The sequence below is a fragment of the Colossoma macropomum genome, unplaced genomic scaffold, assembly GCF_904425465.1.
Source record: "Colossoma macropomum unplaced genomic scaffold, Colossoma_macropomum, whole genome shotgun sequence".
Taxonomy (NCBI): domain Eukaryota; kingdom Metazoa; phylum Chordata; class Actinopteri; order Characiformes; family Serrasalmidae; genus Colossoma; species Colossoma macropomum.
In genome coordinates, this window is record NW_023494809.1 from 2,261,342 (window position 1) to 2,287,168 (window position 25,827).

At 40.7% G+C, this 25,827-nt stretch overlaps 1 protein-coding gene across 1 annotated transcript; it reads left to right on the plus strand.

Annotated features, from left to right (window-relative positions):
* On the plus strand, nt 1-24,676 carry steap4 (STEAP family member 4). Its single transcript, XM_036558107.1, has 6 exons — nt 1-151; nt 199-392; nt 3,293-3,744; nt 15,004-15,531; nt 20,122-20,286; nt 22,525-24,676. The coding sequence occupies exons 3-6, from the start codon at nt 3,295-3,297 to the stop codon at nt 22,798-22,800; spliced, it is 1,419 nt and encodes a 472-aa protein (XP_036414000.1). The 5' UTR covers nt 1-151; nt 199-392; nt 3,293-3,294; the 3' UTR covers nt 22,801-24,676.
* The last annotated feature ends 1,151 nt before the right edge of the window (nt 24,677-25,827 follow it).

The following is a 25,827-nucleotide window of genomic DNA, read 5'->3' on the forward strand; positions in this document are numbered from 1 at the left end:
CAAACACCCACAAGCACACGGCCTTCAGTCAGCCTCGTGGCTTCTTAAAGGAATACAGACCTGTGCAACTAACGGGAAGTCACTGCTGGAAGCCGCTGCTCTGAAGTCAGTGCGGAAACGTACCTATTTTGAAATCACTGCGTGAAGACGAGTGGAAACAAAAACAGCAGCTTTGCAAAACATAGTGCTGGAGGAGAGGCAAATGACCACAAATGACCAATACCTATGACTCTATGAGAAATTAGGCACAGCAGTCATTTGATAATTTCAATATTTTGGAGTTTTTCAAGGAGACGAATCGGGTACAAGGGTTGCTGAAGAAGACGTTTGACAGGTTGACAGTTTAACAGTTAAGAAAGCCTCGGAGCATCTTGGGAGACACTTCTCTGCATGTAAGTAACATTCTAACTTAGCCGGTTTCTGATTGGTCATAAGTGAATTCTCTTAAGTACTTTGCTTTTGGCCTGTAAACTGCTTTAACGTATCTTCTCTTCTCGTGCCAAAGTTTGTAACCAGATTTAAGATCTAAGAACTGACCTAGGGTCACGTATAGTATACAAAAAGAGTGCCAAAAGGGTTCTGCGGAGCATCTTTCAATGAAAGAACCTTTCAATTAATGTTTTTTTCTAAGAACCATTTTTGTAAATCAGCTGTGCGAGTGTGACGACCTTATTTTTTAAAGTTTAAAGAACCTCTGCATAATGTCAAGTTCAAAATGTTACCAATTAAAGTTTTTTTTTTTTTTAGAACCACATGGTAAAACCAAGAACCATGTAGGAACCTTCATTTTCAAGAATGTGCACATGACCAGACTATTTAACCATAAGCTTCAAACCAAAGAACAAATATGGCTTTTCTGTCAGTTGAAATTTAAGGATGGACAGACATGTGCAAAAGTTTGGGCACTCCTGGTCAAGTGACACATTTTGTGAATTTTCTAACTCCTACACAGAACACACTGCTGCACATATTAACCCACAATTACTGCCTCTTTATTGGAGTTAACATATTGGGAAATATGTGTGGCCTGTGCAAAAGTTTTGGGACGTCTTATATTTTACGTCTTTTTCCAATATGTGAACGTAAACAAAACTATACAAAAAAAATGCAGAAAAAGATGTGATATCTAAGTATATTTCAATGTATAAACTTATTTTCGATTTGTGATTTGACTGGGGGGTGACGACTGGATCTCGCATACTGAATATTTGACTCCATCATAGAATCTTAGATTTCCTCACAGTTTAATTACACATTTTGAATACAATTCGGAATATTTTAAGCATATACTGAACAGTTTAAGGCAGAGCAGGGCTGGTTGGCACTGTCTTCACTCTCTGCTTCATATTTCAGCCATAGTATAATCCAACCGACAACAAATGAAAGCAGACCTTCTAACACTGAGTGTGTTTTCAAGCGCTTAATAATCCGATAACTGCGAGATTTTGTAAGTAACCCGATCAACGTGTTTACATACACTTGAGTAATCAGATAATAGGAAACTCCAGGTCTACATTAGTCAGACAGTAATCAGATTTCTGCAACCAGCCAATAAACTCACAGAAGAAGACGTGAAAAAAACGTAACATAAAACTCAAATTTCACATCGCGGCTAATTTAATTGCTCATTTCGTTGAGAAAGTAGTCAGTTTCAGTGTCGCTCCAAAAGTGTTTTGCTGCGTCTCGCTGCTCACTTATTTTCCGGTACAGCAATCTGCTCTGCATATGCGCAGACTGAGAAATCCGAAAGAAATCAGAGTAAGAGTTTACATGCACTGAGAAATCTGATTACTGAGCTAAAATCCAGCGCTCTTAATCAGATTTATAGATGAGAATATGGTGTTTACATGACCCTTTGAATAATCGGATAACTGCAGAAATCTGATTATGATCGGATTATTGAGTGCATCTAAATGCACTCACTGCTAAAAAATGCAAGCACTTCACCATTCACGCCTAAATTCATGTTGGGGCTGGTTGGCACAGTTAGGGCAAGGGTGCCTATATCCTGGGCCTGGAGATCAACAGCCCTGATCTAACATACCTTCAGGGGCATAAGATACGATACGATACACTTTATTGTCAGATTTCTCGGAACTTTTTCTTGCATCATAACGGCTCCTTGGGAAAATGAGGGGTAGGGAGAGGGAAAGATGACAAACCATCAGACAAACACAAACATTACAAACCACAAACCACAGCAATACACTTTACACCATTACCCGATTCCACTAAACACCCTGCACCCCAATATCTGTGAGTTACTGCCTGTGTACTTCTCTATCTGAACAGTTCACTCATTTGGTTAAGTATTATAATCTGAATATTAGAGCAGTGTTAGAGTGCTGAATCTGAATTTCCCAATGTGGCAGATCTACTGGACCAGGACTGGGCAGCCCAGTGTTAACTGGACGGTTGACACCATGTTAAAATGCAATAATTAAAAAAATGAGGTAACAAATAAAAAAAAAATAGAATCGAATAATCAGATCTTTTCATTTTTAGCCTTGCAAACTTTGAGCTTTGAAAATTTCTGTGTAATTCAAATGTTGCCAAGCTAATAAATTCAGATTGGTTTGATGTGAAAAGGTCCATTGTGGAGAAACTGACTTATTCAGATTTCTTTACAGTGGTGGTGATAAGAACCAGGGGTTGCCATGTCTACAACACAAATATGGACATTGTATTTACTATCCAAAACCACCAGTGAACCAACACGAGTCTTCTGAGTTTATATGGAACGTTAATGATACTAAAATAGTGGTAAATCTGAAAAAAATTCTTTGGGGACTATTTTGCCTTAAAATGCCCAAAATGTACCATGAATGTATTTAAAAATGCATGTTTGAGGCCAAAATCGTTTCTCAAAACTATTGTAAAACATTGTATTGTATTTGTAATCCTTTCATGTAATGACGTGTGAGAGCTTTTAGATGCATTAAAGCTCTTGAAATGTCTGGTTCCGGTCACCACCACTATGAATAATTCTACCTTCTCAAGTTTCTCTAGAATGGAACGCTTCACATCAAACCACTCTGAATGAATTTGTTTACATCTAATCCTTTTAACTATGCATACGTTTTGAGAAATCGGTGGAATTCACTTTTAACTGAAAAAAATATAGACATTGAATGGCAACCAAATGAAGTTTTTCAGCATCTCTCCTTAAAACATTTCTTTCAGTTGGCAATTATGAATGTTGGTCACACTGATGCAGCTGAATTACCACCTTAAGATCCATAATTCCCAATCAATACAGTCTATTCTTTTCTTTTTTCTTATTTATGTGTAGATATGAAGCCAGACTCCGTTGCCATGAGTACGCTGAGCAGCGTGTGTAAGCAAGATGTGGTGTGCATCTTCGGCACGGGTGACTTCGGCCGCTCTTTAGGCCTCCGCCTGCTCCAGGCGGGGTATGAGGTCGTCTACGGATCCAGAGACCCCAAAAACTCAGCTTTGCTGCCCAAGGGGGCCAAGGTTATGACCCACGAGGAGGCGGCTCAGACGGCCAGAGTGATCTTCGTGGCCGTTCATCGAGAGCACTATGACTTTCTGACCTCTTTGAGCCCGGCTCTGGAAGGGAAAGTGCTGGTGGATATCAGTAATAACCTAAGTAGGGGTCTATACCCACAATCCAATGCTGAATACCTGAGCACACTGGTACCAGGAGCTGTTGTGGTCAAAGCCTTCAACACCATCTCCGCATGGGCACTGCAGTCTGGGGGGCTGGACGCCAACAGACAGGTATGAACAAAGATGATAATGTATAGTACTGCACTAGAGTCCCAGGACTCTTCCCAAGTCTCTGACTGGTTGGATCAGTAAGGGGCGGAGCAGCTTATTGGCTACAAGTTGGAACTAAACTCTGCAGGAAGGCAGCCCTCCAGGACCAGGGTTGGAGACCACTGGCCTAGTCAGTGGTCTGTAGTCTAATAAATACAACAGTACTAGATAGCTTTAGTGTAACTCATACCTCAATCGTCAAACAAAATCACTATAAAAACACATACAAAACAGCGCAAATGGACACCAGTAACCAGTTTTCACCCTTTCAGTAACCAGATAGCCAAGCACCTTGCCAACTTTAGCTTTTTGGCTTCCTAGCAGTAACATTAGCTATCTGCCTCCCTTCAAAACAGCCTACCCCCAACAATCCACCCCAAAGCGGCCTGAAGTTGTTCAAAAGCCCCTTAACCTTAAAGATGTATAATCAGATTTATAATCAAAGATTGATAATCAAATTTCCTAGCATTTAAACCAAATACAGTCACTGTAGTGACTATAGGGTGCGAGTTGGTGCACCTACATCCAATGTAGTGAAGTCCATGGGAACACATTAATGTAAAACATTAAATATGTTTGTGTGATACTAAAATTAAGTGTTATATTAAGCATGCAGCACAGGTAATAGAAATATAATAAAACGCAGCTCAAAAATTGCTTATCAGGCTGTCTGAGAACAGTCTGGGCATGATATTAAAATTCTAATGAGCATGCATGATTGATGCCCTCAGTCCAACACCCCCATCCTGCAACTCCACTGGTGCAGAACTAAACACAACAGCACAAGCGGAAAGTGAAACAGGCTCTACATATGCAGGTGGTTGGACTCTGCTGTGACCACAGCAACTAAAAACATCATTATTCTATTATTTGATGAGACGGTGTGCAGGGAATCCAGGGAAAGCTGGCGTGGGCGGTTGGGATAAACAAATGAACTGAAAGGATGGACGGATGGACAGATGACAGGCTGAAAGATGAGCCAGCTCAACAGCCCACTTATGCTTGCTAGGGTAGCTTTCACTTGGTTGTTAGCCTTTACTCCGTAAGAATCTCCACTCAGAGTGGGAACACGGATTTGTTAAAGCAGTGTAGGCGGGAAAAACGCATGAGCCTTGTGATTGGTGAGGGTACTGCTTTATGTACATGTGACCCTAAATTAGGACCACCCTAATTTTAACAGTGGAAGAGGAAAATTATGGCAAAATTCATCATCAAGTACCAGGCAATAATCATACTGTAGGAAGTTACATATCACTGTTGTTGGAAGAAAAACCTCTCCAAAATGATCACTTTACAGGAAAAGGAACAAACATACTTTCCTTTGAATGTAAGTCAATGGAACCAGAGTTTTTTCCAAGTAATTTTTGGCCATTTCTTTTGGTCCAAACTTCATGAAATTTATAGACAATGTAAAGGACAACAGACAGTTCCAAATTACGTCAAAAACTGAAAAAAGAGGTTTTCTTCCAACAGCAGCGAAATACTGGCCACTTTATTAGAAACCCATACCTTGCAGATGTGCTTTGCTAGTGTACAGTTAGGAACTGTGGCCCATCTGATGTCATGAATAAACTGTGTTAGCCCTGCATTAGTGGTCAGTTTCTGACGACAGACTGGACATTCTTGCGTGCCAGACTCCTTTCAACCTGGCAGTGACAGTGGCATGTTAAAAAACTACACTCTGTCATCATCTACCTATGTTGTGCACCTATAAGGTAGGCAGACCTCATTAAGTGGCAAATGAAAATGCAAGGTGTTTCTAATATGAAGTGGATGTTGTAATGCAATCTACATGAACAAACACAATCCTAATCTGTAATCCATCCTAAATCTTTGTCACTCATCTGTGGATCAAAGTGCAAAGTAACTGAAGGAACTGATCTACAACAAAACCCCAGACTCGTGTAATAATTAATCAAACCTCGACGCCTCCAGGCTGTAGCCTCTTCTCCCCGGATGATCTGAAACAAAACACCCAGGCCAGCACCGGAGTTTCCGCTAGTATTGTCTGCTGCCATATTTATGGACATGTTCCGAACATCCGGCCTGCTGTCATCCATGCTAAATTAGCTTTGGCGGGCAGGGATGTATGTTGGAAATACATCAGAATGGTATTGCCTCTCCAGAGACGCGAACGCGAGACACGGATTTTGTTCTCAGCTGTCAGAGAAGCTGCTGTAGGTTCAGACTTCATGCTTCAAGTACGATCTCATCACCCCGGCGAGAAAGCAGAAAGCACAGCATGGAACTCGGAACACAACAAAGTTAGGCACTCGCAATGGCGGGGTAACACGGATGCGTAGGCGTATGTGTGGTTCGCTATTGTTACCGCTTATTATCTGTGAAATGAGGCCAATATCATGGAAAAGTCTCGCTCCTCCTCGTCAGTGGGGGGGCTGGGGAAATTGGGTTCATGGAGTCTAAACCCAAGCAAGCAATTATGACCTCCCTCTGTGAGTCACTGACCACGTTCTGTTAGCACTGGGAGTGTGTGTGTGTGCGTGTGTGTGGCCAAATAAGGATGAACAGGTACACGTGAAATAGTTTAAAGTTTACCTATAGGGCAAAGTAACTAATGTCACAAAATATTGCTAAACCCCCTCACCCTGCCCCCTAAAGCCCATACCTGACAGATTTTTTTCCTCTGTTACTGGGTGGCAGTATGTCCAGATTAACTTATCTTAAATAATATCTATTTTTGGGAAATATTTTCAGTTGAAATAATTACTAATTTCCTTGAGTTATTACTGGGGATTCCACTGCAAAAGTAAATTAAGATGTAAACAAAGTCATTCAGAGTGGTTTGATGTAAAATGCTTCTATTTCTAGGACAGAGTCGCACTTGAGTCGCATGTTGACTGACTCGAGACTCAACTCGGACTTGCCCTTGCTCGCGAATCGAATCCGATTTAAGACTCGTGAAATTTCAGTTTGAGGAATGCACACCAGCAAAATGAGTTAGATTAGGATCAGCCAGCTCAATGTAGCAAATGAATAAACCCTGTCGTTTCAAACTTGGCACAAAGGTACCTGCAGTAAATGTTGTTGAGTGTTGAAAGAAAACAGGCAAAACACCTTGAAATGGTGAAAAGTTTTAGCTGAAGTTTTAGTAAGTTACAGATTATAGTCTTAACGATAACCAACTAAAACTTTACACTAATTACCTATTGAATGAGCCAGCTAGCATACTTGCTATACAAACTACAAACTAACCAGCTGTTTCAAGTTGTTTTGCCCCTTTTCCTCTTTAAAGGTGCCACAGAATTGAAAACTGTATTTACATTGGCATAGTTCAGTTACGAGAGCTCAGTACATAGAACTGACATACCGTAAACCTCAAAACTGGCGTCGCCTTCTTCCGATACAAAATCTGTATTTGCAAAAGAAGGTGGTGAAACGGGCCAATTCTAATATCCTAAACTGTTATGTAAGAGTCTCCTCTTATTAGTATTTACACCCCCAAAATCTATGTACAAGGACAACACAGCAACAGGAAAGAAGAATTGAATTTTTTAAATTTTTATTTCACACTCATTTTGCAGTTCTGCAGAAAGCAAAACTGAAGTATTTACAGTGCTCACTTACACATTTATAAAAGAAAAGAAAAAATAATAAAAACAAATAAATAAATACATAAATATGACAATGTATGCCTCATTAAATGCAAACCATTCTATAAATCTTCATTTAATGTTCTTGTAAAAAAGGAATGGGTGATTTTCGGAACCTATCAGTTCTCACTTTTGGAATCTGTAGTTTGTTCCTGTCTGACTGACCTGATATCTGGGCTCTTGAAGGTGGTAGCCACTTTCTGAAAGAGGAGTTTAGGAGACTAAAGGCAAACCGTCTACACAATATGACTCTTCTCTCTTTAAGGGTTGGTAATGCGAGAACTTGAAGGGCTTCTTGGTACGCAGAATAAGCCCTGCCGATGATGATTTGGCAGGGATGTTTCTGGACAGTCTCAATCTGGTTCGACAGATACTGTGTCAGGTTTCCATGCCATACTGGGCAGACGTACTCTAAAATGGGGCGAATATAACCAGTGTATATCAAGGTTAGGTCAGAGATTGCCACTCCGGTTCTTCTAAATCTTCTCAAGAAATGAAGTCTGGTATTTGCTTTCTTTACAGTAGCATATGTGTGATGGTTAATCTGACTGAATTAAAACTCCAAGTACCTTGATAATTTTGGAAGATGGTAGCCGTTTTCCAAGGAGCTGAACTCTCAGCAGGAAAGGTTGATGTTTACCTTTAAACAAGGCTGAAATTGGCTTCCTGTTCACCAGCTTCTTAATCAAATGTTCCGTTCCACCTTAAATGCTACTGCTTGTATAGGTGCCAGAATGTAACTGTGGCACCATTTACGGTGGAACGGAAATTCACAAAAAAAAAAAGCAGGCAAATAGGAAGCCAACTTCAACCCCCACACCTTTAACATGATCCTGAACAACTTCAATTGAAAGTTGTCAGTTTGCTTTGCACATTTCACTCCAGTTTCTCAAACCTTAGGCGATATCAGCATCTGACACTGCAGAGAGGGGCCGTTCTAGCTTGATTAGCATCACAACCCCAACAGCGACCTGTAAGTAGCCATGCTGTGTGATTTCATCCACTTTTTGACAGTTGAAGCCAGATATTGTCTTAAATCGAAAGGTTCACAGTGAGCTTTAATTGTTAGCTCACTACGATACTGTAGAGAATCTTCCTGAGTCAGAATTGTTCACAGTGATGGTGATAGGAACCAAGTGTCCAAAGCATTTAATACCACATCACTTAATAATACTACTCTCTAGCTGGGTAACTAACACAGCCTCACCATCAACAGAAATGCTATGTTTACCTCTTGAGAAAATTCTTTTTTTTACCACTAACGGCAGCATGCAGTCTAGTAAATGTTGCCATAGCGATAACATCCACTGAAAAGTTCTGTCAGTCTCTTTTATTTTATTTAAAAAAGGACAAAAATGATGAGAATGCAAGTACTCAATGCCTTTGCCCATGACACCCACACATTTTGCAAAATTTTCATTAGCGTCAGAGAATAGTGAGAAATCTGGGGCCGCTTTGGGCCCTCCCAGACCCCCTCGCAGGTATGCCCTTGATGCACAAACCTGCATGAATCATACAGATTAGCATTTAAAATATATATATATAAAACAGGTTAGTATCACTAGCATGAGTTAATGTTCAACTGACTGTTGGAATGGACAATATGAGTGACCTTAGTGACTTTGAACATGACGTGATAGCTGCCGCTACATGTGCCAGTTTTAGCATCTCGTTCTTTTCACACACAACTATTTCAGGAGTTTACCGAGAACGGTGTGTACAGCGAAAAGCTTCCTGTGATCAGCTAACAGCTTGTGGATCAGAGGGGTCGAAAGGGAACGAGGAAAAACATGCAAGCAGACGGATGGATCCAACCAGGCAGTTCAACAACACAGTGTACCATTTAACGGGCTTTGTCTCAAATGGCCTACAGCAGTCATGGATCTGTCAGGTGCCGGTGCTGTCAGCGAAGAACAAGAAAGTCCATGTCTGGTGGGCACAGAAGCATCAAAACTGACTCCTGAGGAGGGCTAAAAAGCTGCCTTGTCAGACAAATCTGAGTTGCTTTTCCATCATCCTGATGGAAGGATCAGAATTTGGGCACACGCAACATGAGTACCCACTGAAAAACATGTGAAAGGCATGGCATATCTGAGCAAATTGACCAACATTCATGGTGACACCATGCACACTGTCCAAAAGTTTGTAGACGCCTGTCCATTAAGCATTTCTTCTGAAATCAAAGGTATCAGTAGGGAGGTTGTTCCCTATTTGCTTCAGTAACAGCCTCTACTCTTCTGAGAGGGCTTTACACAAGATGTCGGAACATTTCTGTGAGGATTTGATTGTGTTCAGCCACAAGAGTATTAGTAAGATCAGATACTGATGTTGGATGGTCAGTTCTGGATCACTCTAGTTCACCCCAAAGGTACTGCATGTAGGTCCATCACTCCTGAGAACACAGATCCACTGCTCCACGGCCTAATGCTGGAAGCTTTAGTCCTCTAGCCAATAGACATGGTGACCTTAGGCTCTCCAGAGCATCCTCTGTATTGGTAATGCTTTTCTATTGAGATTATACTCTGTGTGTATAACTGTGTGCTCAATCGAACACCTGTGTCAGCAATGGGTGCTCCTTAAAGTAGCTGAATTTGTTCATTAAAATGGGTGTCTGGATACTTTTGGACATACCTTGTATTGTATCTCACTGAATGCTTCCAGCAACATGACAGCAAGTTTTTATTGCTTCAGTGAATTTCACCTCTACAGAGCTTCCTTGACTGAGCTGTCCAATTTGCAGCAACTTGTGCAATGCAGTCTTTCTTGCACAGCACTTCCAGCATCTTGTAGAATCTACACCCAGACAAATTTGTGTTATACCAAAAGCCAAAGGAAGCACAACATGCCATTAAATTAGTGTAGTTTAGTGCAGCCACACTCAATGTAGTTCCAGATTATACAACCCCATTTCCAAAAAAGTTGGGACACTGTGCAGAATGTAAATAAAAATAGGATGCAATGATGTATGTAAACCGTATTTTTAAAGGAAAATACTACAAAGACAACATGTCAAATGTTGAAACTGAGAAATTGTATTATTTTTTGAAAAATATATGCCCATTTTGAATTTGATGCCAACAACACATTCCAAAAAAGTAGGGATGAGGCATGTTTACCACTGTTTCATCACCTCTTGGTGGCTTCACAGTTGTGGATGTCACCCATATCATGTGCACTAATGCCCCATCATGAACACTGGCATTTGAACTGTGTACTGATAATGAGCTGAGTGGTCTTTAGCCCGGAGGACACAGTGTCCATGATTTCCAAAAAGAATTTCAAATGTTGATTTGTCGGACCACAGGACACTTTTCCGCTTCCCCTCAGGCCATTTTAAATGAGCTCAGGCCCAGAGAAGGTGGCAGCGTTTCTGGATCCTGTTTATGTACAGTTTCTTCTTTGTGTTTTAGAGTTTTTTCAAAATGGCCAAATATTTTTCAAAAAACAATAAAATTTCTCAGTTTCAACTTTTGATATGTTGTCTTTGTACTGTTTTCAGTGAAATATAGGGTTTAAATGATTTGCACATCATTGCGTTTTGTTTTTATTGAAATTTTGCACAGCGTTCCAACTTTTTTGGAAATAGGGTTGTAGGTATGTGTCCCAGATATAGACAGTCACACCTGAGTCGCATGTTGACTGACTCGAGACCCAACTCAGACTTGCCCTTACCTGACTTGCAAATCGTCTCTGACTTAAGACCTGTAAAATTTCAGTTTGAGGAATGCAAACCAACAAAATGGATTAGAGGGATCAGCCAGCTTGATGTAGCAAATGGATAAAACCTGTTGTTTCAAACTTGGTACATTGGTACATGCAGGGAATGGAGTGATAAAAGGAAATGGCTGGTTAAGTTTTAGTAAGTTACAGATTATAGTTCTTTAAAACTTACTAGAACTTCAGCAGAATTACCTATTACATTAGCCAGCTAGCACACTTACAATACAAACTACAAACTAACCGACTGTTTGAAGTTGTTCTCCCTTTAACGCCACATTTACTGCGTGTAGTGCCACAGTTCTGTCCCTCCGACTGAAGATTCTTCTATAATGAAAGTTTAGTTATTTGAAGCTGTGTTGAACTTGACACGTGTTTAGTAGGGACAGTGTACCAAGGTTTCCAGGGTTCTATGTGCCCAGGGTTCTGTTTCCAAGGTTCTACGTTCCAGGGCCCTTATGTTCCCAGGGTTCTGTGTTCCCAGGGCCCTATGTTCCCAGGGTTCTATGCTCCCAGGCTTCTATGTTTCCAGCATCCAGTTTCCAGGGTTCTTAGTTTCAGGTCCCTATGTTTCCAGGTTTCTATGTTCTCAGGGCGCTATGTTCTCTTGGTTCTACATTCCAAGGCCCTATGTTTCCAGGGTTCTATATTCTCAGGGCCCTATTTTATCAGGGTCATATGTTCCCAGGGTTCTAAGTTCCCAGCGTCCTGTTTCTAGGGTTCTACATTTCAGGGCCCTCTATTTCCAGGGTTATATGTTTCCAGGACCCTATGTTCTCAGGGTTCTATGTTCCCAGGACCCTATGTTCTCAGGGCTCTATGTTCCCAGGGCCATATGTTCCCAGGGTTCTATGTTCCCAGGACGGACCCTATGTTCTCAGGGTTCTATGTTTCCAGGGCCCTATGTTTCCAGGGTCCTGGTTCCAGAGTTCTCTGTTCCCAGGGCCCCATATTCAGCTCTCTATATGATACATACTATGAAAGAGATCTCAAGGTGGTTGGTCTCAATGGGATCACCAAAGGTTATACAGGAAACAACAAAGAGCAGATTTTTCAATAAGAACACACTCGACTAGCCTCAATGAGCTAATTAGCTAAGCGAACTCTGTAATTCAGGTCGTTTTTGAGAACGTCAGGTTTAAGTGGGATACACAGCTCTTCTTTTCTGTTATTAACTAATTGTGCTAATTTGTTGTTAACTACTTGTGTTATTGCTAACTGTGCAACCCCTTTGCTGCTAAATAGCAAGTTAGCAGGATAAAGTAATAAGCTGTAGATGGAATCAGGGACACACCAAGGGGGAGGTGGGCGAGGGCAAGCTGACAAGGGCATGTTAAAAACAGGGTGAAATTACTAAAAGAGGATGTGCTCCAATATTTCATTGTTATCATGAACGCCTTTGGTTATTTTTGGTAATGTTTTGCAACTGTTGTTAATATTGTGAAGTTAAATAAAATATTGACTAAAAACATGTAAATCCTGTCTGTCACTGAATAGATTGTCATTCTTGTTCAGTGAAATGTTAAGTCAGAGTGTGTTTTAACAAGGAAATTTATTTGGAAACAGCATGAAACGCAATTTCAGATATTATTTACTACACACGTCACATCAAAATCGCTGTTGTTGGAAGAAAACCTCATATCTCCAAAATGACAACTTTACAGGAGAAGGAAAAAACCTACTTTACTTTCAATGTAGGTCAGTGGAAACAGAATTTTATCCAAGTCATTTTGGGTCGTTTCTTTCGGTCCATTCATCATGAAATTTACACACAATGCAAATGTCAACAGGTATTTTCAAATTATGTCAAAAACTGAAAAACGACAAAAATAGAGATATGAGGTTTTCTTCCGACAGCATCGATATATATGTTTGTAAATATATCAGAGTTAATGTAATTGCTCTTATCAAGTCATGTTAAGAAAGAATGATTGAGGCAACATAAAGCTAGATGAAGCTAGATGAACCAGTACACAAGAACAAGCTTAATGTTTACCTATAGGACAAAGTAACTACACACTGTGCTGAACTTGTGTAGTACAGAGAGTCTGCAGAGAGGTTCATTGCAAATCCGAGCATTTCATCAATGATGCATCAGGCCTATGCTGGTGCCAAGGGTCTTTGAACGTTGACGAGTAGTTGAGATTTGGAATCGCAGGTCAGCTGGGAAAATGAATTATCTGGGTCACTGTGTTGAAAATACAAACAGACGTCTGCTCTTCAGAAGGCTGTACATCTAAGAGCGCTGAATGCTTTACGAAAAGGACTGAGATAACATTCCCAGATCCATTTCTTCATTTCTTTTCCTTTTTTTTGCATTCAATTGCTTTCAAGGACAGCACTGAATTCTAACATCTCAAACCCAGGGGCTTTAAGAACTCACACAAATGAAAGAGGATATTTTTCACTCTGAGCCACTTCTGGCAACTTCTATTTCTTTCTATGTCGCTCTCGCTATTTTACCTACACTACCCGTCAAAAGTTTGAGGACGATTTTTTTTTTTAATTTTGAAAAGTTTATATTTTTTCTGCTATGTTTCACTTAAAGGAATAATTTGGCAAAAAACATGCAGTTGATCATCCAAAACATGTCCGACATCTAATATGTGCTTCTTTATTCTACAAGTTCTGCAGGTTCCTGACTCCACCACTATAAAGAAATCTAAGTCGGCAAGTTTCTCTACTATGAATAATTTCCCATCAAACCACTCTGAATGATTTTGTTTACATCGCCACAATAAAATGTGACTGTGGCATCCCCCTGCCCGGCATCCCCCCCTGGTTTTCCTCGCCTCTCCCTGCTATGTTTGCAGGGCTTTGTTCTTGCTCAAGGTTCAGGTGCCGCCTTCCTGCCGTCTCTCGCGGTCATCATCAGTGCCCGGGGGACTCTGCATGCCACAGTGATTAATAGTGTTGATGTCATTGGAAAATCATTAGAAAAGTTTTATGCTATTTGAAAACACCAATGTGGCATGCGCCCGACCCCTGGGCCCCAATGACGGCCACGAGAGCCTGCAGGAAGGCAGGGCCCGAGCTCAGAGCGAGGACGAAGCCCAGCAGAACGGCAGGGGGAGAACCGCAAATGAGTGAGGGACGGAGTGCAAAGCCTGAGCTCCACTGAGGGACGCGAGTGACGGCAGGAGGAGGAAGACAACGATAACGGCCGCGAGAAGCACAAAGGCATGAACTCTGCCGTCCGGGCCCCTGCCCCCTGTTCCACAGCGAGGCTGCTTCACTCCACCTCACGTTCGATCCAGGCGGACGAGCTGTGGCGTGGGGGACAGTGACGAGGAGGCGGAACAACAAGCTCTCGTTCCCTCTCGGCTTAGGTGCAGCCCTAAATGAAAGCCAGCTGAGGCTGATCTGGCTGGCAGTGTGAGCGCTTTTTAAAAAGAGCAGAGAGGGAACAGAGAGAGAGAGGGACGAGCAGCAGCAGAGACTGAGTGAAGAAAAGACTAGATAGAAGCCACTGAAAAGTGGCCAGTGTAGGTTTTGTTTTTGTGTATTTGGAGTGGAAAATAAAGAATATGGCTGCTGCAACACTGAACGCTGCCTCCAGCGTCCTCCTTGAGCCCAGGGTAGCACATGACGTACTACAACCGGACGTCCTATACATTGTGTGAAAATTTGGTGATGAATGAAGCATTAGAAATGGTCAAAACCTTACCTGGAATAGAATCTGATTACCTTAGTAGATAAAATTAGAATGATTTCTCTTCCAAAGTCACCATTTCAGAGCTTTTTTATGATTGCGATGATCTATAAAGTCATTGCAAGCCAACAAAGGAACACTGTTTAGTTTTAAAACATTTTAAAAAGCTATTAATCCCCAAACTGTTGATGAGCATTGTATTTATATTTAACACTGTATTTATATTTATCACCTTTTCAGGTGCTGATCTGCGGCAACAACCCTGATGCTAAGCAGGCAGTGGTGGACATCGCCCACAGTCTTGGCCTCACCGCCTTGGACCGAGGGTCCCTGAAAGCAGCTTCTGAGCTGGAGGACATCCCCCTCCAGCTCTTCCCCATGTGGAGACTCCCCTTCCGTATCGCCGTTGGACTGCTGGCAGTCCTCTTCATCTATGTGTTAATCCGGGATGTCATCTACACGTGGGTCATGGAAAAGAAGGACATTTCTTTCCGCATTATGGTCTCCCTGGCCAATAAAGTGTTCCCGATGGTCGCTTTGGTGATGCTGGCACTGTGCTATCTGCCAGGTGTCATGGCCGCCTTCCTACAGCTCTACAACGGCACCAAATATCGCCGTTTCCCCGACTGGCTGGACCGTTGGATGCTGTGTAGGAAGCAGCTGGGATTGCTGGCTCTAGCCTTCGCTTTCCTGCATGTGCTCTATACCTTCGCCATCCCCATCAGATACTATGTATTCCACCGCAGATTCACCTTCACTTCCACAATGGTGAGTAATTGTATTCTTTATATCAGTGGTTCTCAACTTCAGACCTTGGGACTCACTGCTATGTGCAGGTTTATTTATTTTCTGCCCACATATGTAATCCAACTCATCAGAGCCTGTCCATGCCCCATACACAAAGGCTACGTTCACCTTACCAGGCTGAAGTGGCACAAATCCGATTTTTGCCCTAATGTCACTCACATCTGATGTTTGCAGGGCTGTGTGGTCACAAATCTGATCTTTTCAAATCCGACCTGAGCCACTTTCATATGTGGTCCTAGATCGGATACGTATCCGATTTGTGGCCATGTGACCTTAATGTGACGCTCAGATCGGAATTCATGTGCTTTTTCTTTCGCTGTCCGTCCACCATCATTCAGCGTTACCACGGCAACAGCGCCAAACAGAAGTTAAAGCCTGTAAACAGTGGAAAAGCAGCTCATCTCACCTTTTTCTCCTTCGTCTCGCTCTAATAATGAAGCTGAGAGCTGATCAGAGTTAATTATCTTCTCAGCGAAGCTCGTTCTGCTCGTTAGTTTGTTTGCTGATGATGCACGTGATTCATTAACTTGACGTTACTGAGTAGGATGTGCGCATGAGGGTCATTTCAGGACGCCAGTTTGTCACATTAATGACAGATTTGAGTCACTTACCTAAACGAGTGTGGACCATCGAGTCAGAGAGATCAGATTTGAGCAAAAAATCGGATTTGAGCAATGAGGCTTGTAATGTGAACGTAGCCAAATATGTTCTTTCATAAAATCTGTTACAAGGATGCAAATTCAGCACTGTGTTTTATATAAATAAGACTTTAGCTTTATTGAATGAAAATCCCAGCCTTACATAAAACATATGACAGTAATGTAATGTAGTCTACTTAGTTGAATTTACAGTGAATTATTAACCCAAGTTAATCAACATATACGGCCTGACCGAGGCTAGCTTCAAGTTCATATGCGTAGTTTAAAAACAATCAACATAAAGTTGGTACCTCACAGCTTTTAACCTTTTTTGGCATAAGACTAACTGCATAGGTTAACCTCTGGATAACAAACCCTTTGGAGGCTATAGCTTCAGGCTACAATCAACCGAAGCAACCGAGTCAGTTGTAGCCTACCTTAGCACTGGCTTAAGGTCCTAGTTATAATAGTGCGGCTACCAGAAGTTCTTGCAATCTCACAAATACAATTCAAAAACGGTCCTGAAGTTTAATGAGAAATCTGCCGATTCAATTATAAATTATTGAACATTGGTTGAATGTTTGTTTTGTCGTTTAAACCAGCAAAATGGGCGAAAAGACATGAAAAAGACAACAAATGCAGTGTCCCAATTCAACACACAGAGTGCACTTTCCCTCAGAATCACACAAACAGGCCCTAAAACACATTTTAATAGATAAATAACAAAAAATGACAAGATATTATTATACAATTAATAATATTTAGCTCTGTCTTTCAGTTGATTTTGAGTTTTAAAAATTATCATCTCAGTTTGTAATTTAAAATAAAGCCTGTCTTGCTGTGTATCAGAGTTTTAGCACTCAGCCTGAATCCAAGAGGACAGAAAATTGGTGCACTTTCAGCTCACAGACACTCCAGACTAACAATTTCTGAACAGGTGTCTGAGTCGCAACTTGTTCTCAAGATCTCTATAAGCAAAAAATGACAAAATTAGGTAATAAGGTAAATTTTTGATCAGAAATGACCCAAATTCATATCAAATTTCCGTTAGAATTTACATGTCAAACAATGGCATATCTAAGTAGCCCAAGGTCTCCTGAAAATAACATATGGCATTTGTGACTGTCACATGTAAATACTATATAATTGCAACTGTTACTGTAATTGACCCAAAATACAAAAAAAATAAATAAAATAAAAAATCCCAAAATTCTGGGGTTCTAATGGTTAAAAGTTAATCATCAGAGTTTTTACATGGTTAACTCCTATTGGATGTCTTATTATCATGATACATATCACTGATGTAACCTTGTATCTCCATTTTTGTCTTTTTTCAGTTTTTGACATAATTTGAAAATGCCTGTTGTTCTTTACATTGTGTATAAATTTCATGAAGAATGGACCAAAAGAAACGACCCAAAATGACTCGGAAACAATTCTGGCTCCATTAACTTACATTGAAAGTAAAGTAGGTTTCTTTCCTTTTCCTGTAAGTTACCATTTTGGAGATACAAGGTTTTCTTCCGACAACAGGCATGTTTAGAGCTTTATAAGGGAATAATTGTGGACCAACTGAGCTGTAGGTAGAAGTTTGTAGTAAGCCTGCCTCGTCTGAGAGAAGTGGTCATTAAAACTGGTCCTTTTACCATCCATAATGTGTTCCGCCTGCTCCAGCTAATTAATGTCTTCAGAAATCCTTGGTTGGCTCGATCAGGTGCATTAGTGTTAGATGATTAGGGTGGCACCATGTAGGCTGGAGCAGGGTTAGTGACCACTACGCTAGAACTTAAACTCCAGTTCTGGGGACCCCCTGCCCTGCGCAGTTTGAAGTTCCCTCTACCCTCAACACACCTGATCCACATGAAGAGCTAATTACTCAGCCCTTAACGAGCTGGGGCAGGTGTGTTGAGGGTAAACTGTGCCAGGCATGGAGTCCCTAGGACTAGAACTAAGAGCCCCTGCTCTAGATAGTATGTGGTCACAACAACAAAGTAGAGAGTTTGCAAGATCTCCAACAGAAGGCAGTGTCAATGAGTGAGTTTACATGCACTCAATAATCCAATCATTATCGGATTTCTGCAGTTATCCGATTATTCAAATGGTCATGTAAACGCCATACTCTGATCTAGAAATCCGATTAAGAAATCAGATAAAGAGAGCTGGATTTTAGCTCAGTAATCAGATTTCTCAGTGCATGTGAACTCTTACTCTGATTTCTTTCATGTTTAAAAAAAAGCCACGGCATGAATTTGAGTTTTACGTTATGTTTACGTCACGTCATCTTCTGTGAGTTTATTGGCTCATCCGATTACTGCCTGACTCATATAGACCTGGAGTTTCCACATGATCTGATTACTCAAGACCATGTAAACGTGTTGATCGGACTACTGACAAAATCTGATTTTCTGCAGTTATCAGATCATTAAGTGCATGTAAACGCATTCATTGTGGTACGTTTATTGCCAGTTTAGCGTTTTATGATACTGATTCCTCTGTGTCTCCTCTAACACCAAAATAGTGGCAAACATAAAGATGGTATCATGAAAATAAGCGTCAGTGTTATTACAGAGGCTCTTTCACAGACCGATTCCTGCAGTTTATAGAGGGCATGATAAATGCAGAAGAAATCTTGGTCGCAAAGACCAAGATGTGGCCTTCTACTCAAGTATGCACACTACAGAGAATGACCCAGCAGCAGGCATGATGAATCAAACTAGCATGCCTTCACTCCCAGCAGTAATTCATGCAGTAACTGAGCAAAAGGTTTAATAATATATGACTCGATATAAATGTGACTCACCTAATTAAATAATAACGAAGCAGCTACAGAAAGATGAAGGTATGACTGAGAAATGATAAGACACAAAAGACCAAACGTGAGCACGGTTAGCAGTTACCACTGGGTCAACAAAAACTTGTATAGTCAATCCAAAAGTGATATCACCACTTATCACTTCTACGTTACTCTCGAAAGACCCCATGTTGGCCGGCAACTCAAGTGTCGCCTAACTGCTAATTTACTTGCAGCTTCAGTGGCACCAAGATGTTTGGTTCAACAATTATTACATACATACACCGATCAGGCATAACATTATGACCACCTCCTTGTTTCTACTCTCATTGTCCATTTTATCAGCTCCACTTACTATATAGGTGCACTTTGTAGTTCTACAGTTACAGACTGTAGTCCATCTGTTTCTCTGCATACTTTGTAGCCCACTTTTACCCTGTTCTTCAGTGGTCAGGACCCCCATGGACCCTCACAGAGCAGGTACTATTTGGGTGGTGGGTCATTCTCAGCACTGCAGTAGCACTGACGTGGTGGTGTTGTGTTAGTGTGTGTTGCGCTGGTCTGAGTGGATCTGAGGATCTGGTCATAATGTTATGCCTGATCGGTGTATTTAAATCCATATTTTGCATACTGTGTTGCTCTAAATCCAGTTAAACAGGACAAATTTTGTTCTCTGTATAATGAAATCATGCAGGTGGTCAGTGCTCTACAGGTACGGATGATATGCACCATATGCTCAGAAAAGCGTGTTGTATTGTATTGTGAGATAATTTATCATGATAACAATATAGATTGTCATATTACCCAGCCCTACTCTTCACCAAACTCTTGTGAAATCGGGCAAGTTTTCAGATATTTAAATATGCTATTGCATACTGTAAAGTATCCAGAGCATAGTTGCAGTTGCTGGGCTATGAAGGACCAACAAGGTGAACCATGTTTATTACAGTTAAGCTGTCTTTCAGCCATAAATGTTCAAACTTAAAAAAAAAAAAAAGCAAGGAACGTTTCTGCTAGTCCCGCAACGGGATTTCTTTTAAGCATACAGTCTTTTAAGCTTCTAAGTTGATTAGCAAATGCTACAGTTTACAGATGCTAACTTAATAAATCACTGTGTTCTAGATCAAAGAGAATAAAACCTACGAGTTCGACAACGTCATGGCCTGGCGCTCCGACTCCTACCTGGCTATGGGAATGCTGGGATTTGCATTGTTTGTTTTATTGGGAATCACATCCCTCCCGTCTGTCAGCAACTCACTCAACTGGAGAGAATTCAGCTGTATACAGGTATTAAAGCCAAAGCTCGATGAATATTTTACACCACGGTGAGCAGTGAGTCCAAAGTGTTAGTCATAATGAGATTCTGTGTGCAAACATCTAACCCTATGTTATCACACATAGAGATACATTAACATACTTTTACATACGATGTGTTGCTCCTTCTTGAATGCTTTTCATTTAAATTCCAGGCAAGCAACTCCGTCAATGTCATTCTACATTTACCTGAGATCTGAATGATTATATGGTCTTTGTTTTAGCACAACTTTGCATCTCTGAAATGGCAATTTTACAGGAGAAGGAAAAATTTTCTTAAATTATTATACAGTAATATGATAAAATTGTATTACTAGTCATTCTGGACCATTTCTGTTGGTAGATATGTCAGGAAATGTTCACATAATGTAAATGGCAGTGTTTTCAAATGGTGCAAAAAAAGTAACATTGTCTTATACATCATTAATCATCTATCCACTTCAAATTGGCACAAATAATCTTTTGGCCTTGCACTTATACATATGTCAAGTATGCATAAACAAAGATATATTAACAGGGAATAAAGTATTCAGACACTATACTGAAATATACATATATCAAAAGGTTAAAACGGAAAATAAATTCTACATATTAATGCTGTAAAAATAAGGCTAAAAATGTTCCTTTGAAAACTGCACCTGGTGTCATAAAAGACTTGGCCATTGGAAGATGGCCAAAACAAAGACCTCCCCATCCCTGTCAGCACAACTGGCTTGATAACATGCAATTGGAAATTTCATGGAACCACAACTAATTGGCCCTGGATGGACACACCATGCAAGATGTCTCTCAGACTAAGGATAAGGAAGGTAAGAGAGAAGCCAGCGGTCACTTGAAAAGAGTTGCACGACGACCTGAAAGCAGCAGAGACAATAGTTGCATAGAGAACAATAAGCATTGAACTGCACCGCAATCACCTCTGCACCTACACTGCACCCAAGAGGACCATACTGTAGCGTCGGGCCAGAAGAAGGTGCGGACAGCATTGCGCGTATGGGTAAAAGATCTTGTATTTCTTAACAGGCACTCCAACAGGCAGCCCAGCCCAACGCTTCCCCAACATGAAACACAGGGAAGGGGTAACACGGGAGGGCATGATATTCAAGAAGGTTAGACAATTCTAACCACTGATTAACTGCAGTCACTAAAGTCCACCCTGGTCAAACACGACTACTCTTTTAAACACAACAACCCCCTATGCTCCCTATGGCAGCATCACAATACTTACGGTGAAGTATGAAGGTGGGAGCATCATGATATAGAGCTACTTTACTGCCAACTGAGGTATTAGATGTCACTGATGGAAACATAAATAAAGAGATGTATCAGGACATAGCAGGGGAGAATTCAATTTCACCAAAAAGAAACTGAATCTGGGGAGATGATGGATGTTTTGCAAGAGAAGGCCCTCAGACATTCAACCAAAATAACTTTTCTAAAAAAGTGAAAGTGCTTACATAGCATGGCTCATCTTCTGACTGCTGGAAATTTATAGAGGGTTTCGAAACAGAGGAAACTTTGCAATCTTTCAAAAAATTCAAAAATGCCAAGACAAATGAGCCACAATGCTGCAGAATGCAAATTAATTCTTACCGTAGACATCTTGAAGCTGTAATTACTAAGAATGGCTTTGCAACAAAGTACTAATGTTATTAATTTGTGATGTCTGAATACTTTTTACCCTACCATATCTTTGTTTATGCTTATGAACACATACTTTGTTATATTTTTAAGTACAACATCAAAACACATTCTGTGTTTAAATTTGAAGTAATTTTAACCACTGAAATTATATTTAATAGCAAAAACAAAAGTATCTGAAGACTTATTTCCCCACATTGTTTATAGGACATTATTAAAGATAAATTGTTTTTATTGCCATAAAGGAGCAGTTTGACCAAAATAATGGACAACCGAAATATGACTATAGCCGCCAATAGTAAGACCATCATGCTAAATGGTGGCAATATGCTTTCATTATTAGCCACGGTAGCATTTTTGGTTAAACCTTTTCCCTCATTTCTCGGAAATGGACGGATGGGCTCATCATGGATAACTGAACAGAGTAAGGAGCTCTAAGACGTACCAAAGCAATAGCTATGACACACATGCTAATACTTCATGCTGACTAGCTTTCTCCTTTCATTCACTGTTAGCTACATTAGCATTTTTCTCTGGACTAATTCTCATCCATGCTCTCTCTTATCTCAGTCTAAACTAGGTCATCTGACCCTGCTGCTGTGCACAGCTCACACCTTTCTATATGGCTGGGACAAGTTCCTGAAGCCCTCTGCTTATAAGTGGTGGATGCCACCTGGCTACATGCTGTCCCTGGTGGTTCCTTGCGTGGTTCTGATTCTGAAATTGTTCCTGATCACTCCATGTATGGACCGCACCATCACCCGCATACGCCAGGGCTGGGAGAGATCCGCCAAAGCTGGCACGCCACACAAGAAGGGGAAGAGCAATCAGCCGTTAATTCTGTAAAGGACGCTAAACACAGTGTGTGCTCTGAAAATGAAAGTTCTTCAGAAATTGTCAGAGGTGGGTAGAGTAGCCTGAACCCACACTTAGGGAAAGGTATTGTTATTGTAATGAAGTAATGGCTGACGTAGAAGTAAAAGTAGCCAGCAAAAACAAACTTTAGCATTTAATCCAAAGACTTGTTATGTTTTAAGCTCCTTGTAGAACCGGATCTCTAGCACAAAGTTCAAACACACCTTGCTCTAACATGTAGACGTTCCTAAAGGCCTTTATGTGTGCTAGATTTGGGTTGGATCTAAACCGTGCAGGGTGGTAGATCTCCAGGATAAGGACAGAGCACCCCTGCTCTAGTACATCTAGCATCTATAAGCATAGAAACTGCAGTTCATTTGGCACAACTCTTGGGATCCTTTTGGTCTAAACCAGTGGTCACAACCCCCTGGAGATCTCCTTTCCAGCGGACCTAACAGGCTTACACCCCACTTCCCTGACACCGATGCATCTGATCCAGCCAGGTTCATTAGCTGAAGCAGGTGTGGCAGACTGTGGTTGGAGACTCCACAGGAAGGCACATCTCCAGGGCCAAGGTTGGTGAACACTGGTCTAAAACTAAAAAGCTAAAACTCAAAAGTGAGAAAAGTGATCAGCAAATGTGGAGCAAACAGATCGAATGAAGTGAAGCCCAGAAAAAGGAACTAGTGACTAAATATGGTGGCCAAAATGGAGGCAAAAGTAGCTTCTTAGCCTTACGGATAGACTTCATTAGAAGGAAAATTGTCTCAGAGAAGTATCCATCCATTAGAATTTACATATACAGGTAAAGTATATTGAACTGAGCAGTGGCGTTACTACTGGGGATCACTGGGACACATGGCTCCTCATAGATACTGACACAATTGTACACTCATGGCTCACAGAAATGTCCAGTTTCTTAACAACATACCTCACCAAGTGGCTTCCATCAACGCTACACAGACAGCTATGATGTCTGTGTATCTGCTGTATGTTAAACCATGTTTAATTTGATCATTGACAACCCACAACATGATATATTTATTATTTTTAACTGTAAAATCTTAGATACTAGATGTTTGAGACAATAGTTAATATTGGTAACAGTAGATTGTTGACAACTGCACTAGGCAGACCTGAACTGCTGGTCCAACAGTAGACAGTAACAGTAGTTAAATTGATGGGTCATCACTGTCATCACTGACAGAATTAGGATTAAAATCCAACATTTTTTCATTTTATTTCATTTTTTGTAGGTTTAAAACCTTCTTGATACGCACATATCCATATTAAAAGTAGAGGCCCCAAAAAGGGTTCTTTGGAGCAAGGACATAGAAGAGGTTAGGTTCCTTAGGTTCCTTCAAGAACATAATTTGTCCTACAACTGTACTAACAAAGAACCTTTGGGAACTTTACTTTGAAGAGTTTAGAGCACAACTAGAGTAGCACAATTGTATTATACTTCCGTAACCATCGGCCATCATCAACTTGATTTTGGTGGCGCTGCTGATCTTTTGACCCCTTCTAAGCTATCTAGAAGCCTCAGTAGGGCTTTCAGTGCTGATTTCAGGCCACATTTCTCTGTAGTGTATAAAGCACTTTAACATGGCTTCTTAATTCCCATCATTTCTGAGCTATTTCCTCACAAGTTTCTCTCAAAGGAATTTTCTCTTTAGATGTAATCGATCCGGCCCTGGGCAGCAACTTCCTGCACCGTCTGCCTCAAAGTCTGCTTCTTTTCTTCAGAGAAATGCTTTTCTTTCTCTCTCATGTGGAGTAGAAAAGGATTGTCATTCATCATGTCAATCATGTGTCCAGACTGCAATACGCTTGTATAGAGCTTTAATAAAAAACCACAGCCACATATTAAGTTCCCCATCTGCTTTTGTGCCAAGTATTCCTGAAATAAATAATAAAAACTGCTTTGTATTTTGTCTGTTTAAGATTTTTTTTTCTTCTGAAAACAAATCAAGTGTATTAACATCTTTTAAGAAGTGCATATTTTTAGCAGAGGTGAAAAATGTACAGATGTATTATGTATTACATCCGGAATGGATGCAAACCTGTGATTTTGTCCCCTTTGACCTGAGTAAACCTGTGGTCACACTGGACAGCCTTCGCACTATTTTCTTTGTGGGGCTGGAGCCAAGGTTGCCAAATTGCTTGTATAGTTTCCAATCTATAAATGCTCAAAACCCACCAAACTGAATGTAAAAACGTCCAAAAAGAACATATCAAGTACAGTCTAGGGACATTTTAACCATAATGCACTCTCAGAAATAAAGGTACTAAACTGTCATTGGGTCAGTATCCTCAAGGGTACATCTCAGTACCTGTAGTCAGGGAACATAACTGTACCATAATCCACTGAAATGATATTTAGGCTATATATATATAGGCTGTACTGACTCCAAACACCCTTGTCTCTTCTTGTCTGTTTTAAAACATTCGGTTATGAAAAGGTACAAATACGAACTTTTCACCTGGAAAAACTTATTTAAGGTTCACAATTGGACCTTAAAACCCCTGCTGTACCTTTGATGTGATAGGAGTCATGATCCCATACAATTTAAAAAGGCTACTGAATAGCAATAACATACTGCAGGCATTACTATTCCTCATATACATTTTTAAAACTAGTTTACCTTTAAATGCTATGCCGAAACAGATCAGGAGCAATTCCAGTTTTCTACTATTGCAAAATTATATATAGACTGTAACGCCATGTAAACTGGATAATCTGCTCTAGAATGCACGTCCATTACATCCACAGGGTGATTCAAAAAGATTCAGCCAATTTCAAAGCGCCATATTTTTACAACCGTGAGGTGCCTAGGAACCAATCACATACCAATTGAAAGAGGGAGTCTTTGACTGTCACCGGATGATGGCTCCCTTCACTCTGCAAGGAGATGGAGACCCCTGAGCAGAAAGCGTTCTGCGTTCTCCACTTCAATAAGAGTGAATCCATCATAACTTTGCAGCGTGATTTTTGTCAGCAGTGAAGCTCCAACAGCT

Bases quoted from the DNA above. Each gene is read 5' to 3' on its own strand.
- steap4 (XM_036558107.1), top strand. From the start codon at position 3,295: ATGAAGCCAGACTCCGTTGCCATGAGTACGCTGAGCAGCGTGTGTAAG. The intron at 15,532-20,121 runs GTGAGTAATTGT...ACTGTGTTCTAG, and splicing joins TCACCTTCACTTCCACAATG to ATCAAAGAGAATAAAACCTA. The intron at 20,287-22,524 runs GTATTAAAGCCA...CTCTTATCTCAG, and splicing joins GAGAATTCAGCTGTATACAG to TCTAAACTAGGTCATCTGAC.